Consider the following 23593-nt stretch of genomic DNA (forward strand, 5'->3'; position numbering starts at 1 on the left):
AACTTGGTGGGTTTTGCAAATTGAAGCGTGTGTTACTAGTAAGCAGCTGGTGAGCTTGAAATACTGACACACATTTTAATGTGTAGGTGAAAGCCAGCATACGAACCTTAATGCCCAAAGAAGTGAAGTACATTGAAGAGGAAAACAGACTGTCTAAACAGGTAAAGAGTAAGGAAACACTAATCCTTTCCGAAAGCCTTAATATCAAGTGTGAACATCCAAATATCTGGTACCATACTGCTGAGGGTAGAGAATAACATTTTCATTACCTGTTTACAAAAGAATATGGTAGGCTGGAAAAGGCAGAAACAAAATACATGGGTTTAATGTGTCTCCTCTATAAATTGCAGCTTAATTTCCGTGAAATACCTGAATAAGAACACAGTTGAAACCATCAGGTTCCACACATATCAGATTATAGCACAGGTGCATGTAAACTAAGTCTTGCATAAATTTTTGCTGTTAACCTTGACCCGAAAGATCTCTATTTGTTGCAGGGTAGAAAGCCTTTCAGCATTCTTTTAGCCAAATTTTAAATAAGTTAGTTGAGTAAGGTTTGAATCAAAGGTGAAAGCAGACTAAAAGTCTTTATTACTTTGAAGAGTCCTGTGGGTAGGAAATCAAAGAATGGGCAGAAATCACATGTCTGCACCCTTTTTTTTTTCCTTGGTATTTTTTGCTCACATAGTTTTAATGTTTTGGTAACATATATTTAACACATCTTTTTCTCTACTTGAACTGCTTTTGATTAAGGTGTATATGTTCCACAAATGATGTGTTTTATATGGAGAGAAATGGGCTTTTTGTTGGGCTGTGGGAATGAGATTTTTGTTTTTTGCAGTGAAAAGGCAAAGATCTCAGAACTGGTTTTTATTTTGCTGAAAGCTAGTAGACTTGAGCGTAATTTAAATAATCTGCTGGATTAATTTCATGTCATTTATGTATTTTATTTGTTTATTATGTATTTCACTAAAAAAGATTTCAAGAGGCAAAATATTTCTTTCTTTACTGTTGTGAGTAATGCAGTTACTAAAGCTGCATTTTGTACTATTGTTCCAGCAAAGAAGCAGCAAGGCCTTTTATTCAAGATTCATTATTCTCCTTATTTTCATTACAGAAAGTGGCATTGTCATTTTTGCAGATGGCTAGAGGAGTAAACTTGAAATACCTACTTCCAGTTGGTTAGGATTTTTTGATTAACTTGCGTGGGATACCCCACCACAATACCACTTGGGGGGGGGGGGGGAATCTTTATGTATAACTGATGTGGTTGTATTTTAGAGCATCCACATTTTCCAAGGGTGAGCATCTCTTACTTAACTAGCATTTTCTGTGCTATTCAGTACACAAATTAAATCATTCCCTGGTTTGTTCACTTTTTTTTTTGGTCAAGTGTAATGCAATTTTAGAGGATTTAAGGGTGTCTTCCTGAATTAAAACCTGCACTGTTATGTCTTGTCTCTATAGATTGAATGTATGTGAGTAAAGTTACTTTGATAGATACTTAAAACCATGCGGCCAAAATTTTCATCACAGCAGACAAATTTGACAAAAACGAAGGAAAAAAAGAATGTAAAAGGTGCATGTGATCTTAATGAGATTAGGGCAGTAATTCTGCATGGTTTCAAGTTAGTGTCCTGCAGCATCTTTTTATTCAGAGAAGCTAACATTTGCTAAGTACCTAAGAATGGGGGAAAGTTTTGAGGAAAAGTCTTGCCTACATAGTAAAACTTAAATCTTAATATCAAAATAATTTATGAAGTTTTTAAAGTGGCTTTTTAAAACTGAACACCAATTTGTCAGAATTTAATTCAACAAATATCAATTGACGCAACTAATAAATTCTCTCTCTTACAAGACTCAGTTTTTAAACTATCCTTCTCAGTTTGTGAGCTAGAGAGTTTAAAGTGTTATTTTCTCATTCTTCAGCCAAACACAGAATGACAATATTGTAAGTGTCAGCCTCTTCTGAAGCTTTTGGGGTTTTGAAACATTTTCGTTCTTTCATCTTTTCAACAGCTGCTGTTAAGAAACTTTATCCGGATGAAGCGTTGTATCATCGTGCTCATAAATGCCGCCTACTACATTAGCAGTTGCTTTGACTGGGATTCTCCCTCAAGAAGTCTCACTGCTTTTTTGGTATGATCTTCTTTATATTATTGTTAATCACCCTGCTGTATTTGTGTTCTAGACTGAGAGATAATACAGTGTTGACATGGTGGGGTGTTATTTATTTATTTGTTTTAAACTTTGCGTTATGGAGATACCACAAGTCATGTTTATTCACTTTTTTTTTATTATTTTTAAGTAATTAAGTTTAAAATGCACACAATCAAGATAGAAAGTTGATGGTTTTTCAGATTTGTAATTGTGCTAATAACATAAGAGAGTGATAGAACTCAAAATACAGTCAGTGAACTATGGATGGCATTCTTGAGCTTCTCACACATTACCTCCATTAAATTTTGTGTGGCCCCATTGTATGTCATGTATTTACTCTGAAGATTTGTTTTGTGTATTTCATGGATTCTTTTACATATCATGAATGTAAAATTAGTGTTATTTTACCCTCCACATATCAATATATGTTATGCTTGTAACTTTTTTGGAAGTACAAAGCTCTGGACCCAAACAGTCACTTCCTTTGTAAGATTTAGTGTTCTTGGTTAAAAAATAACAGCAAAAAAAAACCACAAAACAACAAAACAAAAATACCACCCCAAAATAAAACAAAATCAACTTTAAAATCATTAATGCAAACAAATTAGTATCTCATGGACATCAAACTCCAATAATAGTTGTTTTTAGTGAATTCATTTTTATTGATATAAATGAAACTATTTCTCCATAACCGTTAGCTTCATTAATATTAGCCTTTATTTTCCTGTTAAATTTAGAAAATTCCAAGCATCATTGTAGGTTAAAGCCTGTTTCCCAGATGAATGTATTTCAACTTTCAAAATCATATGAGCTACAAACAAACCCAAAGTTTCTGGTTTCTTATTTGGTTTTTGGTTTTGGTTTTTTTTTCCCCAGGAGTAAGCATGTATGCATGGGCACAGTTTCTGGAATATCTACATTTATTAAGTTAGCTGAAATACTGACATTATGATCCTCTCCACCATGAATATGAACATGGGTTTGGTGTTACTTTGAATAGTATAAAGGGAGTCTGGTAACAGTGCTCTTAGGTTGGGTGCCTGAAGCTCAGATGCCTCAAATTTGGAGAAGGCAAACCAGGCAGTGGAGCTGGCTGTGCTGGAGCAGTAAAATGGGGTACTTTGGTGTGTCACTAAATTTAGCTGGTTTGCAGGACGTTTCTTTTAGCAGGGCTCCATTTGTGCCACAGGACTTGTTAAACTCCACTGTAGCCTGTCAACATCATCATCGAAGGTCTGGATTGGAAGGAACTTTAAAGATCTTCTAGTTCCAACCCACTGCCACGGGCAGGGACACCTTCCACGAGACCAGGTTGCTCAAAACACCGTCCAACCTGTCAAAGGGTGGGAGCACACTGCCAGTCTTTGGTTGCAATGTTCATCAGGGCTACAGGATATTATGTGTGCTGTTGAAGCACTCAGGGGTTTTATACTTTTAGTGATGTCTGTAGTAACTATAATATCTGCAAAATCTAAATAACTTGCTACTGTTTGCTTTAGAAAAATGATAATTTCAGTTTAAAGTGATCAAAATTTCATAGGAAAATGCAGATCTCTACTTAAAATTCAAATGTTCATGTTGCTATTGCTGCTCCTGTTAGTGAATATGAATCTAAGTCTGATTTTAATACGGATATGGAACACCCACTTCTTCCTGGTAGAAGAAAGGGAAGTAGAAAGACGTCTTATTCTTTGAGGTTAGTGAAATTCTTTCTTTCTCATGGTGCAGTGCTGTGGCCATGGAAAAAGTTATGTTGCTGTCAAACTGTAATTGTTTCCAATCATAAAAGAAATTCAGTGTCCTAATAAGTAGTTGGAAATATGTAAAACAGAATTTGAGCAGGGAGATCTGTAGTTAGTATATGTCATCGTAGTTAGTGTATTGCAGTAGAAACTAGTTCTGGTATTATTTTTATGTATATATTCATATTTTATAAATATACATATATTAAAAGCCTGCTCTTCTTAGTTTCCTTTTAGTATTTGTTTTGCTATGGGGTGGTTGTGGTAGTTACAGATATATTACATCTGCATCAGTGCTGAGACTTCACAGATGTGTTCCTGCTCTGCATCCAAAGTGCATCCTGTGCTTTTCAACCTGATGTTATTCTCTCCAAAGATCAAATCATCCCTCTGTTGGGCAAAAAATGGATAAGGTTTTGCTAGGCAAGTCAAATCTGCATGAACTTCTATCATGATCATAAGCTTTGGAATTTAGATAGTTTGTGGAGTTTCAATGCTATAGTAGGCCCTTAAAAAATCTTGAGAGTGGTCTACTTGCATGTGTAACGCTGAGTTATGCTTCATTAAGGTTACACTTCAGTTTAACAGAGTCTATTAAAAACGCTGTACCTATATGTATCATTTTCATCTCTTCACTACTATACAAATTGTATCTCCTCTTTAAGTTGTTTCCCAGAGGTTAGAGAATGTCACAGTGAAATGACAGTCCCAGAAAGGAGATGAGAAATAGGCTGTTTTGGAGCATTTCAGCTCTGTATTCAGACTAATAAATAATGTACAAGAAGTAAACTTTTAAACTAACCATTTCTTCCTTCCTGTTGGATTTGAAGACATACCTTGATGGATAACATTCCAATACAGATTTACAGCAATTTCACGTAAGTTACATGTGTGAGGGCTCATTTTTCAGGTGTCCCATTGTCCCAAGTTCCTGTCATTACAATTACAGGTACCCTTGTCTCATATCTCTCCCCAAGTCTTTACTTTCTCATGAGGCTACTGATACAGTAGACCACAGGGGAAGAAATTCTGGCAGATTAGCTGAGCTTCTAGAAATGTAGTTGCAATTAATAAGAGAGATCTGGAAAGGAAGACTTGTCTTGGAAACCCACATAAAGCCTCCATTAATATGGTGACTCTATAACATGCTGCAGTTATCTGCTTTATGCTGTTTGCACACTGAGGTGTTCAGTGCAGCTCTTTTTAACGTCATTCTCCTTGGAGAGTCACAATGTTGGTCATCAAGACTATACGTGTTCATTGAAGGGGCTTGCTGATTGTTTATAGTCCAGAGCTCAGCTGTCTCAAACCATTACGTTATTTGGGACAATGGTTCTTTCTCAAATCTCTCCAAATGCACCCACTCAATCACTGGTGTTGCAAATGATGTACCTAGAAGTATAGAAACCTAGAAGTTAAGTTTTCACTGTCCCAGATGATGCACTTTCTCAACTAAACAATTACCTGTTTCTGTTGAACTTCATGATTTCATCTCCTTCACTGGGGATTTTGTCTGAATCACTTAAGGTTTTGACTCCACTTTTTTTTTCTGTGCCTCAGTAATTCACAGCAGAACAATTATTGCTACCCAGAAATATTTTTCATATTCTTATGCCAATCTAACTATGACATATTATTTGTTATTTTTCAGATATTCAAAGATATTTGTAAATAGCTCATGAAACATAGGTTGATCTGACTAGAATATGTCTTTGGATTTGAACCATCGGAAGATTTTGTATTCTCCTCAGTTTATTCATATTTATTTCCTGTTAAATAAGTACACAGCAACAATGTTAATTTTACATTTCAGTTCCAGAACAGCTTTATTATATTACATATAGCCCTGTTATGTCTAGAGGCTGATCAAGAATATGTCATGTGCCTGTGTTAATGCTTTTTAAGGACCTAAATGCAATGGAAAAGAATGGTGTAAATAGAGAGAGCCTTTCCTGTAAATTCATATGATTGATTTTCTGTATTTAAAGAGACCTTTGGATAATTTAGCAGTTAATTTTTATATATTTTTATTTCAGTAATTAATATGGTATATGTCAGGCCGAGGAACTTCATTAGAGTATGAAAAGGAGGAAGTTTTTTCTTTAGATTAATCTATGGTGGGCTCTCAAATGTCTGCTAAATTGGGCTTCATTTCCATCAGCTTCTTGACCAGACATTTGTGTTCTTGCAGATGTCAGTGGGCGCAATGTAGTGGGGAAAAAAGTATGCACTCTTTTTTTCCAATACTGTCATTTCTCACTGTAATGAGCACAAAAATAATTGGACAACTGAGCTATCAGTAAAAGGACACACTTCAACTTGAGTCAGTGAATTATTTTACGGGACAAACTTTAATCTTTAAATGTGATTGTAGGTAATTTGTGCTACCATCTATCCATTTGGAATTCTTTTAGCCTTTTCAGTCGTTATACAGTACGTACTGCTGTGTTTAACATTAACATTTGATATTTTACACATTTAATTTCTGTACTGCTGCATGGTCCTTGGGGAGCTTTGCTCCAGTGCTACATGAGAGAGACAAAGTATTGATCAGTTAACATTTCAGCTACATTTATGTATGTCGCAAAATTAATGAAAATGCCAGACAAAAATGTCAGAGTGCACAAAAAGGTAGAATTTAAATTTGGTAGTTTAATGAAAAGTTTAATATGTGCATTATCAAAAATGTCCCCTTACCTTTAAAGTACAATTCATAACTGATTAACTAAAGGGAACCACATATTTTACTTAGAGGAACATTGAACATGAAATATGAGGGAATATATAATCTTCAAAGTGTTTGGTATCCCAAAGTGGCCTTAGTAAAGCGCTTTAATTGCCTGCTTGAACATTTAACTGTTACTTATAAAATAAACTTGTTTCCTTACTCATTTGGAAGCAGAGTACCCTCACCTGATCACATGCATGCTTTTCAATACATCCTCAAATTAGATCTTCCTATGACCATGTTCTTCTGTTCCTCTTCTTATTCCTCAGAATCTTTCTATACGTGTGTATGCACACAGAAAATACTCTCCTTTCTCAGGCTTTGAAATACTGATAGTATGACTTGCCCTGCACCCAAGTAATTTGTCAGGTCTAAGTCACCTTCGCTTTGTCTTCTAACGTTACAGAATCGTGTGTGAAAATGACGTAATAGTGTACCTAACATTAAGTGTTAGTTCTTTTGCACATGCACCATTTAGTTGTGGTGGTGTCGTGCTAATTAATTGAAACTGAGAAGGAAACAGGAGAAAAAAGGAGCTGGTCCCTAGCAGGAAATAAGACAATAAAGTAATTTGGTCAACTTGCTTAGCTTTTTCCTATTAAAAAGGGAGGTGACCACTATTGTGTATTTCAGAAGCAACTTTCACTCAAAGCTGAGGACAGATTATGTTTTGACAGTGCAGGTACCATCAGGAGTGGGAATGCACTTGTGTTAGCTACTAGGTGTTTACCTTTTTTTTCCACACTGTGGGAGAATCAGAATTTTGCAGATATATTTAAGAGCTCATATATTTTGCCACTGTTGATGCCATTATTGAGGACATAAGATAAACACCTTCAAATTGCTTTTTATTGAACCCAGTGTTAAGTGGACCATCAGATTGTCTTTGCCACCTGTTGTCTAGAATTTGAAATTGGAAGAAGCACTGATGAGGTAACTGCAAAGACTTATTGCATCCTAAAAAAGCCTTTCCAAAAATTCCTGTTGCTGTCATAACCAGTCGTAAGTAAAGAACATACCAGCAGCAGCAGTGATTAAAAAATCCCTCTGTACTTATCTTTAGAACTGAAGAATGATGCTGGTGTAGAATGATGCTTGGTGTCATCAATCCATGTCTTGTATTTGAAACATTGTGTGTTTGTAAATGTGGTACAGAGAAAGGTTGGGCAGTATTTCTATATGTAAAATTTTTCATTATTTTATTTTGTTTTTTTTAAAAAATCACTTTCATTTTACTTCCTTCATAGAGTGAATGCATACTTGCTAAATCAGTTTAATGGTGTGATGCATTGCCTAAGTGCAGACTTGGTGCTGTTTTCAGTAATCCAGAGCATCCTGTGTGCTACCCAGCTGCTGTTCCAGGAGGGCATGTGTCTGTCTTAGGTTCTGTGTCACTTCAACCATCACCATCCAGGTGACTGGAGTACCTAACCCATGGTGTCTAAACCAACACCAGCTCTACCTTCAGGCGCTTTAATTGCTCCCTAGGGTGTTTATTTTACCTTTATATCTATTTTAGGTACTTACCTATATTCCATTCTAAATTCTTCATAATCTTAAAGTGTTTCATCTCAAAACCAGCTATGCAGTGTGGGGAAATACCTTCCTTGTTTTATGATTTCTCAAACAGGAAATAGAGCATCAGTATTCCAAGTCTTGGACTTCACTACCAGACCATTCTTCCCACCTATTTTCCTTTTCTTCCTTCTTAGAAAACTGAAACTTTGCGCTGAAAGTATTTGATTATCAGAGCTTAGATTTCCTTTTAAGGCAGTGAAGTGACTTGAAGTCCAGGCAGCCAATTCACATGAGTTGCAGTCTTGCTCTGAAGTACGTTTCCCATAATGCAAATCATGTGCAAGGCAATTCCCAGCTGCCTGGTGTCACTGGAAATGTTGCAGGGTGGCTGCATTGGACCCAGCGTGGCTACGTATCTAGAAAGGGGTTGCACCGCATCATGTATTCTTACTTGACTTTCCTCTTGAGTGCACAAAACTCTCCAGAATATAAAATATTCAAGATAGCATTGATATTAAATTTGAATAATTATTTAGTAATGCTATTCTAAGAAGAAAGTAGTTGTGTACCCTTTCATCCTTGTGTTCCCCGAGTTGCTTTTTCACAGTTGTTGCAGGAAATCTTGGCCATTTAGACTTTAATTACTTAAATAGTGCACATGGGTGGATTATAAAATACCTTACTTTTTTATCTTTTAGTTGTGAGTCACAGGAAAATGAACACATTATAAAATCATGTTACAAAGAGTGTTTTACTTCCCTTTTATTTCAGCAGTAGTAGGTATTATGATGGTTTCCTTTGAAGTGGAAGAACTACCGGGCCATTCAGTAGGTAATGCAATGTTTTGCAAAAAGTTTGTCTAGTAAAGAAAGAAGCAATAAGATGTGTTGCATGCTAGTGAGGAAAGCCCAAGTAAGGAAAATCAAGCAGAGGAGCAGAAGGGACAGCCTGTTCAAAAATAAATTTACTAGTTTCTTTCTAATGTTCCTTAAGAAATCTTCAGTGTGCTCATCCCTATAGAGTAGTCACTTCTTTAGTAGGTGTGTAGCTGGTATGTGATACTATAAGCATCTGTGCCTGGGTGGAAGAAGTAATTTTCAGTATGCTGGATTTTACTGGCATGAAAACACTTACAGTAACTTTGTAATGTTTCAAATACTTGTCATAAAAATATTTGTCCTGCTTATATTGTTTGACATGCAATTCTATAGTTTCAGTTTTGATTGCAGAACCTGAAATCTAGAACATTGATATAAAAAAAGGCTTAGAACATAGTTTGTTTCCACTAGTGCTGCACATGCGATATGACTGACAGCAATTGGTTTTATAGGTGTTGTAAGGAAAGCCTCAAAAGAAAAACACCCTTATGCAACTGTTGCCAAAGTTACATGGAAAATTTTGTCCCTTTTCTGTAAAAAGGGACTGTCTGCCACACACAGCTTTATTCTGCATTTTTGGACAAAAAGAGATGCTTCATGCTTCCCATTCCAAAATTGTCTGGCTTGGACCAGAGAATGTTTGAAAGCTTGCTTACCACTTGGGAATCACTGGCAGGTAAGAATGCTGCTTGTGGCGATGGTGTCCAAAGCCAGCAGAACTGGCAGGGAGAATGAATGATCAGTCCATTCCCCATCAGGACAGTAGGAAATTGAAGTGGAAATCAACTGTGTCATTCTGCTACCCCTTTCTTATGACCCCTCTGCCTTCCTCCTCAGCTTGAGGTGGACTTCCTGTGCAAGAAGCTTTATTTTCTCCTGAGCTCCACTACAATTTATGTAGGAAAGTCCTAGGAAGGAACTGGGCGTTTACAGCTAAAATAGGAAAACTGCTTATTGTCGCAGTTGGGGAAACTTCCTTGTGGCAAGGTGTGAAAAATCAGGAGCCCTAGAAGTCATCCTTCACTTAGGATAATGTGTCTCTTTCTGTACTGAGTAGACTCTTTATTTCAAGGGGACAAAGTACTGAAGCACAGTAGTGTTGCAGAAGAGTACTTAAGAAGTTTACAAGTGGTAGAGTTTTTACTTTTCTTCTCTACTAGGAGATATATGGCACATTATTAACATAATCTTGATTTTATAGTTGAGTCAGGTAAACATTCTTTCCACCCAGGGTGTTTTCCATACCTGAAGAACTAGGAATAAATCCATCCTTTCAGAAAAATTATATTACCCTAAACTACCTTTCCATGTGCTTTTTCCTCCTATGTCCCGGCTCAAGGCAGCAGCTGCAGATCTTGGTGACAAGGCTATATCGAGCAGATCACTATCTAGGGAGAATGCTTGCTTAAATTTCTTAATTAAAGTCCAAAATGATGGCTTCAAAGTTGTGAAGAAAATTCTTACATAGCCTTAACCATGTAAAGGTTGGGTGTTTGCAATGGCCTGTCTTGCACAGTAACTTTTTATACAGGTGACAGCAATATAAAGAGGAACAAAAACTGCCTTGAAGATGCGTTTAGTTAAGTATTAATGCAGGAAACAATGTTGTTTAGGTAGTCTTCTAATACATGAAACACTCAAGAGTGTGGACGGAATGTTAAATTTTTACCAAGTGTCGTTCTTAAGTAATTCAGCTTCTGCAGGAGAGGAGAATTTCATTTGTCTTTGAAATAAAAAGCCTGTGAACCTCATAGCCATTTGTTTGGTAGAAATAACATCTTTTTAAATATTATTTACTTTAATTGTTTAATTTTCAAAAGAAAAATTGTAGGTGTTTATATCACAGAATCTATTTATTACTTTGCAGTAAGCAAGGAGACTTAATTTAAAGCATAATTTATTTTGGTTTCACTGGTAGATTTTATTTATTCCAGAATAAGTATTAACAATTATCCGGGAGAGATAACTAATGTTGTGACCAGAATTGTTACTGAAGAGGAAAAATAAATCAGTAACTGTAAGCCAAATGGCTGTACCTGTTACTGAGTGGACTTAGAGCTGCATGGCAGATCTTTGGAGTTTGTACATTTCCATGAATAACATCCACACAATTACCGTAGTTCTGAAGTTACAAGATACCAACTGCTTTCCAGAGATACAAGTATCCTAAGAAGAACCCACTGATTTGCAAAAGCAAAAACTTGACATAATTTAGTCTGTTTATTTGAGATTGACCGCTGCTCTAGCAGCTATTTGTTAGCTGTGCAAAATTATCTGTTAAAACTGGTACTATGCAATTGGAACTTCTTGGGCAATTAGCGTGCAGCACCGGCTGAATAGGAGACATGATTTTCTCTCCACAGTGGCATAGTAGCTGTGATTAGACGTGCCTGTATTCCAGTTCTAATTGGCTAGCCTCTGTAAGCAGACACTGCTCATTAATGAACAAGAGACAGGCACATCCTAACCTGATTAAAAAGTAAAAAGGTAGCAAAGAAATGTGCTCAAAAATGGATAAAATAAATTCTGTTTTGATATACTGAGTACACATTTTGCATTTGTTGCTATAGGAAGTGTTATTGTATATTTGGATAAACTTATGATTAAAAAATAATCAAGCCAATATTAATGCGTATCTCTGCACTCAGTACGTCTCCTGTAAATCATAACTTGAGGGGCAAACATGTTAAGCTGAAGGTAAATCTCTCCTTTAATAGTAGCCCTGGCAGGACTAATGCATGAGGTTTTGCTATTTCCTTATATTGCTCCTCAATTTTTAAGTATATGAGATGTGCTGTCAGTTTAGCTTCAGATGCTCCTTTCTGGACTACTCTCATCTTAATAAAGTCAGCCTGTATGATATGTCTGTTCTCAATCTATATGGGAGAGAAAATATCTCTCGGGTGCACATATTTGAAGCTCTATTTTCCGCTGACAAATTCTTCAATTTCCAGGAAAAGTGTATTAATAGTAACTAAAATAATTTAATTCTTTGAAGATGAGTGGCTGATATTTTAAGGGATACCGTTAACGATTATTTAAGCCTGTTTTCCTTAATAAAGAAAGAGTATTTTTTTTCTCAGTATACAATATCCCATTTTCCCTAAAGAACCTCCAGTACAAGCAGATACTGTATCTCTTTAATGTGACTGAAAAATTTGAAAGTAGGTATATTTAATATTTGCTGCCATCTTAATTATTACTGGCTTAAAGCACCACTGTTAGCAGAGGGATTATGAGTTAATAAAAATGTCATAGTATATAAAACACAGTATAATTTTCCCAAGATAATGATTAACAGCGTAAGGCACTTAGTGCTTATGCCCTAAATGTGCTTGGTTTTCATCTTTTAGGAATGGTATCACAAGTAAACATAGAAATGTTTTGGAGTGATTTATTTTAAAGAAGAGGTAACTGATGAAATCTCGTTTGAGCTTTTTTCTGTATTATGTCACTATCTTTGTAGCATTCCAGATTCACATCAATCTAAATAGTGTTTTTAATGCTGGATATTAAACTTCCCTGGTGCAACTCTGGTGAAACTCATTAAAAAGTTATTTATTCATCACAGGCTATTAGCTAAAGCATTTGAAAAGTGACTTCGGTGCACTGGTAGGTCATTATTGTGTCAGTATTCCTTTCACATACAAGAACGACTTTGGGTGTGAGTTGTGTGGGGTTTTTAACGTTTAAAGATATTTTTGCTTTGTTCCAAGGCTGGTTCAATTGTTTCAAGGCTGCTTCAATTGCTTTGTTAGCTACCTTGATTCAATCAGTATGAACAAGACACATCTCTATAACTCCTGATGCGCTCAAGCGTGTGTCTCGGCGTAGCAGCCACAGTGGCCTCCGCCAGCCCAGCTCATCGGTGCTGTAGACCACTGGCATGACTGACCACAACAGGGTGGTCCTGCCGGGTCAGGTATCCCCGGAGCTGCCACCTGAGCACCTGCAAACGAGCAAGAACGGCTCCATTGTGGTGAGGAGAAACGTTTGTTTCTGGGGGAAAATTAAATCCAGTTCTACTTCTGAATGAAAGACGGGGCTGGTATTAGTCAAGGGATGTTAGGCCTCGCTGCTTTTTTGAGAAAACAAATTTGCTGTAACTTTATCTGTAATTTAGTACCACATGGGTGCAAATAGAGTCTGCATTGTATGGAAGAGGAGGCAGAAGTAAGGGTTTGTTAAAGCCATAAAAGGGTTGGGTAACCATTACATTTCCGAAAGCAGCCTTATGAGAGTCATGGGTTAAAAAAAAAAAAAAATCGTTGTGGCCTTGCCATTAACCATCTGCTTTGAATTTGCTTTAAAAGTAGTATTGAAGAAGTAAGCTTCTGCCTATGTGGAGAATATGGAGGAAAAAAGTATCTGAAAAGTGAATGTAGATATTTTGCCTTGACCAACAGCCTACCTAGTGAATGGTCACGGTAAAGGCTATTCAGATCTTTTTCTGCAAAGTTCTTTTTTTTTTTCCTTTCTCCCAGTAAATGTAGCAGAGCTTTGCTGTTCTCAAGTTCCACGTTCCTGAAGAATATGATGTCAAAATGCTTAAATAAAATTTCCCTCTTCTTGATTTTTTCTTGATGGTCAGCATTTGATAATGAAATTACATTAATTGTTTAAAGCCTTTGTCCTTCTTGCATAGGAAAACAGCCCTTTCAAATTGTCCTGTTGAAGCTGGTCAAAAATCAGTCAAGTATTTTATTCCATCAAAGTTCATTTTTATGACTGCATGCTTGTTCGCTGCCTTACATCCTGATTAGGTAGTAAACATGCAAACTCCTTCTTAGTCTTTCTCTTTTTTCCATTTTTTTTTAATAGGAAAAATTGCAATCCGGTTGTAGGAGTTTGATCTTGCTGATTAGCAAAGTTAAAGTTAAGAGCTTGATGTGGTTTCTAATCATCTGGCAGCTGTCGTTAGTGAGTGACAATGTAGTTAATCCCTCCTGACACGCAACCCTGCCCCTGCATTCTCCCAAAAACAGAGGCAGCTACCTCCAGGCACACTCCCAGCCAAAGCTGGGAGCCGGGAGTGCGTATCTGACCCCGGATCTGAACCTGGGAATCTCTGGTTGGTACACTTCATTGCCTCCGGATCACTGCACTCACCCCTCTGCTCCTTTACTTACGATGTCTAATACGCCTGATTTAAATTAAATTATTCTAATTAAATCATTCAACTGTTTCTCACAGTGCGAGATATTTAAGAGCTGTAGCTGGTGGTGTTCTAAATCAGGTGCCTTCACTTGATGACTGTGGATTCTGACGCAGGCAGAGCAAAAGGTGTCTGTGAAAAGGCAGTCACAAATTAAACCAGAGCTGAGAGTTGTAGCAGTTATTTTTATAAACATGGGTAGCATTCCTGCTGCTATGTTTCTCTCAATGTCATGCCATGAGCTCTTTGCAGGGAAGGCAAAAGGCTGAGCAGGGAGTTTGCGATTTCTGGATGGAAATAAAACTCATCTCAGTTTATCTCCTGATTTGAGCAGTCCTGTCATTTGCCAGTCAGTGTAATGAATCTTCTGCTGCATCACTGGCCAGGGTTTTTTCATAGGTAACCTCTCGACAGCTGATGACACTGCACTGTGGTACTCCAGGGCTGATATTTATTCTGTTTTCTGCACGCATCCACTCTTTCTCACACTTCTTATATTAATACCCTGAAATATTCCCCTCCCCCAACTTACAGAAAGCAAAGTAAACCCCAGACCCTGAAGAATTCTAATGCAGGAGGAGTGCTTTAAAACAGGCTGTCTGTACTTTAAAATGTGGTTATAGACTAATTAAATTCCATCGTCTGCCTAGCAATGACAAATATGACGCTTCTTTGAGACCACTTCAAGGTCTGCATGGTAGAACCAACACACCCTTGCATCTCTGAAGTACAGGACCATCTACTTGCTCTGTGATGTATCTAGTCTCTGCTGACTTTTTTAGAACTGGTAGTCAAATATAAATTGGTTAAAAAATGGCAGAGTATTTTGGGGGGGCGTTTTTCAGTGTTCACCTTTATGATAGTTGCATTTTTTTAAGTTAATGCAGTTTAAAAATCATTTTAAGTTTTGTAACACAGAGAAAAGAAATGAGATATTGGATTCACAAACAAGAGCTTTATTGGTTTATGACAAGTAATCCATCTTTTTTCATTAGTGTAGCATTCTACCCCAGATTATTTTTCATAATTGATAATTTGTGAGTCATATATTTGTTATCTATTCTTTTATGTGTTTCTAAATAGTGAATGATGTCAAAGGTCAGCAAACTTTCATAAAGGAAATGTTTTTTATTTTATTTGTTAAGTTATGATTGGTGTTCTAAAAAACTTTGTGAACATTTCAGGGAAAAGTTTAAAGGAAAAAAGTGATTGATAGCAATTTTCCTGGTAGGAACTTCATGCAACATACTGTTACAGCAATTAAAAGCTGGAAATGAATGTGTTGCATATGCATGCAGCAAAATCAAAACCGATATTTGAATGTGATTAATTCATTTTGATGTTTTTTCCTTATCAGAAATATTTTTGCAGTAATCAACCAGCCATGGTTTTCCTTCTACCATAAAACTAGGTGGGTGTTGTAAATATGTGCCATCCCCACTTTTTGGAAGAATTTAATACTGGTTATGGATTAAAAAAATCTAATGTGGGGACTATTTTTGCATCTAACACATTCTAAGACACCAAAATGAGATTGTATGTGATACATTTGTTTGTCATGGGCAAGTAACTAACAAAAAGATGTGGGCATATAATTTAAAATTTAGTTAGCCTAATGAGAAAACTAGTAGCAACTTTTCCCTTTAACAATGTTTCTCTAGCAACCCATGAACATTGCTCACAGAGCTTTCTGATGCAATTAAAAATTGGGAGAACTATGAATAAGTTTAATCAGGGAAAGGCAACTTAAAATAATTTACAGACAACTATATTGGAGGCATAAAGTATTTTAAAATTAAATATAAATTTCAGAGCAAAGTTGTTGTGATTGTGCTGTTACTTGTGTGGTTCTCCTCAACATTCATTTAAATGCTTCTGAACAGTTTAATTATAGTGAGACATTTCTATTAAAAATGATTCAGGATTATAATTTTAATTAAAATAGAATTGAACTAATTTAATTGTGGTGTAATTATATTATTATATGTAGAATGTCGTTAAAATGATGTAAACACTTTTTCCCCAATTTCTAAAAATAAGAAAAATAATAGCTGTTAGTTCTTGCTAAAGCTATTCTTGAGATTTCATCTGAAAATCATCAATAATTGAACATTTTGTAAAATAATTTGAATCTCAAATCAATAACAATATCAGTAGGATCAATACTTTTTGTCCTTAAGAGATATTTCAGTTGCATAAGATTAAAGCAAAAGTTATGTATATCATTGCTGAATACTTTTAATTTAATTTTATAGCATACATCAATACTGTTGGTTTTTCTCTGAGATTTAATTTTTTTTTAATCAAAGATAATGTTGGGTTTGGGTTTTTTTTTTTCTTTCTAATAATGTTTCTAGCCAAGCTGGAATTGGTAATTTATTGTAACTATTTCAGAAAAGTGCTTTAATCTGGTTGCTCTATTCAACTGAGACTGTAAAATAAAGCATTTTTTCAGCTCATCAGATTATTAATTTTGAATGTCATAATTATTTTATACAAGTAAAAATAATATCTTGACATTATGTCCCTAAGAAGTATTCAGGATTTGCACAAATAGACACAGAAAAGACCCATTTTAAAATTCCCCATTCACAGCATTGCAGTGATTTTAAATATATCTAATTGTACTTGTGACAGGCTGGTGTTCTTTCATCAGTACATATATGAAAATACAGCCTTTAAATACAGAAGTGATGAATCCAGTATCTGGAAGGAAAAATATTTTTAAGTTATTACTCTGATATCTGATATAAATATGTTTAATAATATTAATATTATTTTCTGGTTTTGTATGACTTGTGAAAGCGTTCCCCCTGAAAAAGAAACAAAAAACAAAAAACAAAAAAACCCACAAAAAAACCCCCACAAAACAAAACAAAGAAACACCAAAAAAAAAAAAACCCCACAAAACAGACAAACAAACAAACAAAATGAAGAGAAAAAGGATGTCAGATCTTTTTTGAAAGCCAGAATGCACTACTTTTGAATTGTGTGGCTTGCCTGAATCTTCACAGAATATATCAATGCAAAGAAGACGTTGTTGCTGCTGCTGCTGTTATTATCTGCTGATTGTATACTGCATTGGTGTCTGCAGGGCAGCGGGCACACTGTAGGGACCCTTGTTCTGAAAAGTTAACAAACTGAGCCTGTGCTGTTAAATTCATATGATTAAGTTCAATTCCAATCCGTAGGGCTGTCCCCAGGAGAAAATTTACACATATGCATAAGTATTTGCCATATCTGACCTGCTTGAGGAAAAGATGAATGTAGAAAAGCCACAGGGAAGAAAAAGCATGCGCTTAGATTAGAGAACCTTCCCAAGCATCCAATGTTGGACATGCTGTTGTATTTAGGCTATTGTTAAGTAATTCTTAATACGGTTGCAGTGTATCAAATGAAGCATTGATTACTCAAGAGAGATAGAATAGAAATATATGTAATATGATACAGATACTTCCTGTCTGGCAACTTAATATATTTACAAGACCAAGCAGTATTTGTGATCTTTGAATGTGATTTTTCAGTAGTTATGGTCAAAATTTTTTAACAACAACAGTATGTCTGAAATATGTGTGTCAGAAGAGTGTAGAGGTTATTTAATGTTTGTTATTAAAAAAGAAAGTTTATTTTTCATGATACTGGAAATTATTTAAGTAGAGAGAAACAAAATAAAAAAGAAATAGAAGTATCATTGTAAAATTTAAGCTCAAATTGCGTTAACTGAAAATCTTTGGGATTATGAATTTAAAAAAAAAAACAGAATCGGTAAAACAGAGGTTCTTTAGCCTGAAATTAAGAAGGGTTTAGTTTAGTGATAATGGTAGTTCTGTCCAGTTTCCTCATAAAAATAGTATCTTTTTTCCCCCGTGTTACCTGGATGTCATTGTCCACGCAGGCCTGTAGGTAGCACCCTTGCATCACACAAAAAATCGCTGCCTTTTCTGAGGCACAGTTACTGTTTAGGTCGGGAAGCCTTTACTAGTGCAGACCTCTAAATGTAGCTAGGACTATTTGCATAATTTCCAGACTTTGATGGCAATCTGTGATCTTAAAACAGTAGCCTAAAGATTATGCATTAGATTGTTTGGCCTTGTGACTCACTCCTCTCTTAAGACACCCTTTTTTTTATTGTGGGATGTGTGGAGGAAAGCACAACAGATCACTCTCATGAGGAAATGCGGAGGTACAATGTTCTCTCATAATTATTTGTTTTAACATACTGTCGTTCAGGTATGAATACATGAGCAGAGTTAAACATTTCTGTCTCACATTTTCTTCTCTGTTCTGAAAAATACATGACACTCGTGGTCTCTTTTAGCTGCTGGTTAAGGTTGTGAACAAAATCTATTCTTCCTCATCTCCATGAGTTTGATCCATCACTTATCCAAGTCAGCAACTGTCCCTTGAGTTTCTGCCTACTGGTTTGGTGGTGACCAAGTTTCCCCAAAACCACTGGATCAGGATCAGGCCACCCAGAGAGCATCAACCCAGCTGTCGGTACTGGGATGTGACCCATTGCCAGTGCTACTGTTACTTGCTTTTTCAGCTAATAAAATATACAACAGCAAAAAAAGTAATATAGGCGTTATTTTTAAATCCAGGTCTGTTTAGATAGAAAATTGTTCTGCAAATAATCTTCAGAGTTTAGCTTCCAAAGATAGTTTGCAGAATTATCCCCTCCACCCTCTACCCCTTAGTATATACTTCCATTTCCAGAACCCATCAATAGCATTTCATCTCTTAAAATGATGGTTTATTTTCCTTCCGAGTTGCTCTTTGATCACTTAAATGCAGAATGTCTCTAGGTTTATTATTTTTTTCCTAAGAGGTCATACCAAAGGTCCGGTTATCACCTTACCCATGATCCCAGTATGCTGAATAAAACTTTGTATTTTACTAAGATTGCATTTAATTTTACTGAGAGGCAGTAAGCAGGATTTAACAACAACAAAAATCATACAAATGTCAATGGGCAAGTTAATTTTGTCTGTGTGCTGGACTGGGCTATTTGAGAAGGGAGCACTAATCATCTGAGGGAGCCTCCCGTGAACAAACTGGGTTTTAATTCTATTGTCTGAATACTGGGTTGTGTATTAGAAGCAGTAAAGTGCGATGCAGGTGGGAGGGAACTAACCTTTGACTCGCTGTAGCAGCAGAAAAAGATCGGGACTATCAGCATGGGAGTTTCCAGCCTTTCCCTTTCTCGCTAGAATAGAAGGCATTCTTGTCATGGAGGAGAGAGACACAGATTGAGTTCCCACACACACCGAGCCACTCTTTGTCTGGGTTTTGTGTTGGTTTTTTTTTTTTCCCTTGGGGTTTTTTGGGGTTTTTTTTTGGTAAAATGAAAACCTCCTCAGCTTTGCAATTGTTACAGGAACCCAAGCATTAAACAACAACTGAGAAAAGAGTGGTTTTTACAGGTTGATTTGCCTGGGCAAGCTTTCCACATGGTTAACAAGGAAAGCTGACTTGTTTTTGAAGGCCCTGCTTCAATTTGTCGTGTCAGTGGTCAAGTTAGAAAAGCATCTGCTGTTCATAGCCAGTATCGTAACTTGGTAGACAAGGGATTCATTTTCCAACACAAGGATCCTTGAGGGAAACAGGATGCCCAAGAGGAGAAACTTCCATCAAACCAAAGCATATACTCATATAGAAAGGAGACGGGGAAAAAAAATGTGAGGGAAGGAGGCTTTTCTATCTATATATTTAAAAAAACCCCAAACTTGTTTTAATAACATTTTATTTTTTAAATCTCCTATTACATCCTCACAGCAGTGCAGATCTTCATGTCAAGATATTTTATATGCAGGTCATGCACAGGTTTGTGTATATATACATACAATTTGTGAAGCATGATAAAACAAACCATGTACAGGCATGGCTGCTAGGGGTTTTTTCTGTATATTGCGTTCTCTGTATTTCTGTTCTTAGTGTGTGGAAAAAGTAATGCTACACAAAATACGAAAGGAAGCCATTTAGCTGCTTGTCTGGAGGATATCAGTTACCTTTTTTAACTTTTCATAGTTAGGTAGCAGTAGGTAGAAATCTTCTGGGGTCTGTGGCAGAAAGGTTACAGAGAAATACATTTATATGGTTGTATGGTAGATTCCTCTAAACTTAAAAGAAAATCTCAAGTGACGATATAAAACAGTACCTCATGATAAACTTATGCTAAAACTGCTACAGAGCAATTTTGGGTTTTTCCTACCCTGTTTTCTCTTTCTGCCCCCCCCCCCCTTTTTTTTTTTTTAAGTGAACTGATTATTTTTTACAAATAACTCAGAATATAAATACTATATATACCTCATTGTGCATGGGGTATTACAGTGGTGTAAAACTTGCATTTCAGGGATAATCATAAGCAATGTCATAAGAAAAAGAGGCATTTTAATGTTTGAAGTAATTCAAAATTTACCTGGTAATCTATTTTAAGATGTTCTGTCCTGTGATGACATTCAAGCAATTAGATCAAACTCTTTTTATAAAGGGCAGACTCGGTCCATGTGAATGTGTTTACCTGAAATACTCCTCTCTTGGGGAAGAATATCTTCTATTATCGAGCAGGTCCACTGAGCGAAGAACCAGCAATTTGTCACTGTCAAGACACAAGATCAAATTTTCAAAGGAAAAAACGTGGAATGCAATCACAAGCTTTCACAAAACAGACATGGAGTATTGTGGTCCTACTTTTAATGTATTTTTCTTTTTGAAATCTGACATGGATAAACATTATCAAAGTACTGGTTTAGGGGATTACTGGTATTACTTTGTTGTAAGATGAGAAAAACCCATGGACGGATTCTGTTCTCATTAGTTTACTTTTCCATCAAGAATTTTAACGGTATTGGATTCTCCACTTGCTTGCACCCTCTTTATCAAGTTTCAGGTATTTTGTTGCTGAGGCCAGTTTGCTGGGGCAGGCTGCCAGTGACATCATTCTCTTAGGAGAGGAAGGATGACGTTTTTTAGCAATGACACTTTCATTCAGCCCACGTCGGTACAGACAGGATCCAGAGGTCACTGCTTTCTGGATTCCTGACACCGGAAAGGCTGCGGCTGGGTCTCTACCGCCACATCTGTTTCTGTCATTTTCATGGTATTGTCCTGGCCAGGAAAGGGGTTTTCTTCTGCTAGCATTGGGGTGCCATTGCCTGAAGTTATAGTGTAGCGGAATAAAGGCCCAAGAGAAGAGAACGTAAGAGGCTTACAGCCATTTCTTTGTGATCTGAAATCTTTGATCTTAGTGTGGTAGTATTTTAGAGTGGGATGTAAGCGCTGCTCTGGTTTTGGCTTTCTGCTCTCTGAAATAGCTGAACCCTTTCAGGTTACTTGTGCCTCCATAAAAGGAAGGTCACCAGTTTTTTTCCACCCACCTGTATTGAGAAGTCTGTTAATTAAAAGCCCTGACTGCAAAATATTCAGCTATTTAAAAAACAAGAAACAGGGTTGTTTGGATAACTCACAGTTCTTAAAAGTTACTACAAGTTGATCTGTGAATGACCGTTCTTACATTCCTATCCAATTTCTCCTTGATCCATGGTGTTTGTGCAGAAGTTAGCAAGATGGTAACACCAAGGAGTGCCAAGGTGCAATCCCACCAAAGTAATCTTAAAGTTATATATTTTTTTTTTTTTCTGAGTGAATTCTTCATGATTGAATCAACAAACCTTGTGTTCCTGTTTTTACAATCTTTTGCCAGTTACTTCCTGAACTTTTTACTAACCTGACATCTTCAAAAGAAAACCAGTCAACAGTACTACTATTTATAACTTGTAAACATTTTACTCTGAAATGGATTGTATTTATTTCTGCCATCAATCAGTGAGTTTGCTACCCAACTTTTTCATTTATAGCAATAAAACATCTACCTGCACACACAGAAATATCCCCATCTTTTAGGTAACTTAAGGATAATCATGGTTAATGATTCTATAGTCAGCAGAACAGGCTTTCCAAAACTGCTTATTATAGTTCTAAACTTTGCTTTCCTTTATATATGTTAGGTGAAATGTCCTCCTGTTACTTCTCTTTTACTGAGAAGATCAAATGCTCCTTCCATTAAAGGTCCATCCTCCTACTGGGATGAAAACTGACAGTTCCCCTTCATTCCAGTTACCCATAACAGGCTCTCCTTTTCTCCCCACATTGTTAGCTGTAACTGACCAAGTGGCAAAGCATCATTCATTCTGTTGCAATATTGTTTTCTTGGATGGTTTATGATGAAGGAACAAGTTTTCCCAGTAAAAGATAATCTCAAAAGTTGTTAGCAACAACATAAAGGAGATGAAGTGAAAGACAGCTAGCAGTGAAACCAAGTGGTGATCCCAAAGATGAGAACAGGAAATCAAAGTTTGGTCTCTTGCCTGGCCTTGGACAATCAACTCTGGCTCAAGTTCTGATGGACTAAATTTTTTGGACTAAAGCATAATGGATCTTGTTTCCCACTGGTTGCTGTTAGACCTTAAGAGGCGTTTTAGCAAACAGAAGGTGACAGTCACCTCGCTATTGTAAAAGATGCCTGGTTGCTGCAATAACAGTTTTGGAAATGGGGAAATACACATTTCTCAGGCATTACCCAAGCACAAACTCCCTTCCTTCTTTTGGGTTTTAGCTGGGTGCTGGTCGTTCATGACCATCTGGAAATGCTCCCTTTTCCAAAGTTGAAGTTGCACAGTTAAGGCCCCACACTCCAGGATGTGTCCATCACTTAGGCACAAAGCTTCACAACTTTTGCTGGCTAATCATGATTGAGATCTCATAATACATAGAGCACTTTCCAGAAGTTACAGGTCTAGTTGTATATTTTAATGCTTCATCTTACTGAACTCTGAAGTGTGACATTTTGGATGCACGGAATTGATTTTCCATTTAAAGTTGAGTATCTATGTTGGAAGATTCCCTTTTTAATTAAGGAGTATTAGCAGTATTTAGATTCATTTCAAATTTTCATACACTGGGTAGGCTATCTTTACTAAAAATGCATGCGGTACTCTCACATTTGCTTGGGTCTCAAGCCTGAACTCCTTGTCCGTACTGTCAGAAAGGCAGCAGTCATAGTGCGAGACTCTGAATAAACAGCAGCTGAACCAAATGGAGATGGCCTGTGAATGTGGCTTCCACTGGGTCAACAGTATCCTTGCCTCTGTAGCCATACTTTATTATAGAATCACAGACTGGTTTGGGTTGCAAGGGAGATTAAAGCTCATCCAGTTCCAAACCCCTGCCACGGGCAAGCACACCTTCCACTAGACCAGGTTGCTCCAAGCACCGTCCATCCTGGCCTTGGACACTGCAGGGATGGGGCAACCACAGCTTCTCTGGGCAACCCGTGCCAGGGCCTCACCACCGTCACAGGGAAGAAGTTCTGCCTAAGAGCTCATCTTAATCTCCTCTCTGTCAGGTTAAAGCC

General features: G+C 36.7%; 1 protein-coding gene across 3 annotated transcripts in view; it reads left to right on the top strand.

Moving 5' to 3' along the window:
• The window catches only part of MCTP1 (multiple C2 and transmembrane domain containing 1), a 249559-nt gene that overhangs the window by 150685 nt on the left and 75281 nt on the right, over positions 1–23593 (top strand). For all 3 annotated transcript variants that reach the window (XM_030470381.1, XM_030470382.1, XM_030470383.1), the window contains 2 exons: positions 87–161; positions 2020–2139. In XM_030470381.1, coding sequence (XP_030326241.1) covers positions 87–161; positions 2020–2139 — 195 coding nt within the window. The remainder of the gene's footprint in view (positions 1–86; positions 162–2019; positions 2140–23593) is intronic.

Source organism: Strigops habroptila, chromosome Z (genome assembly GCF_004027225.2).
Source record: "Strigops habroptila isolate Jane chromosome Z, bStrHab1.2.pri, whole genome shotgun sequence".
Taxonomy (NCBI): Eukaryota; Metazoa; Chordata; class Aves; order Psittaciformes; family Psittacidae; genus Strigops; species Strigops habroptila.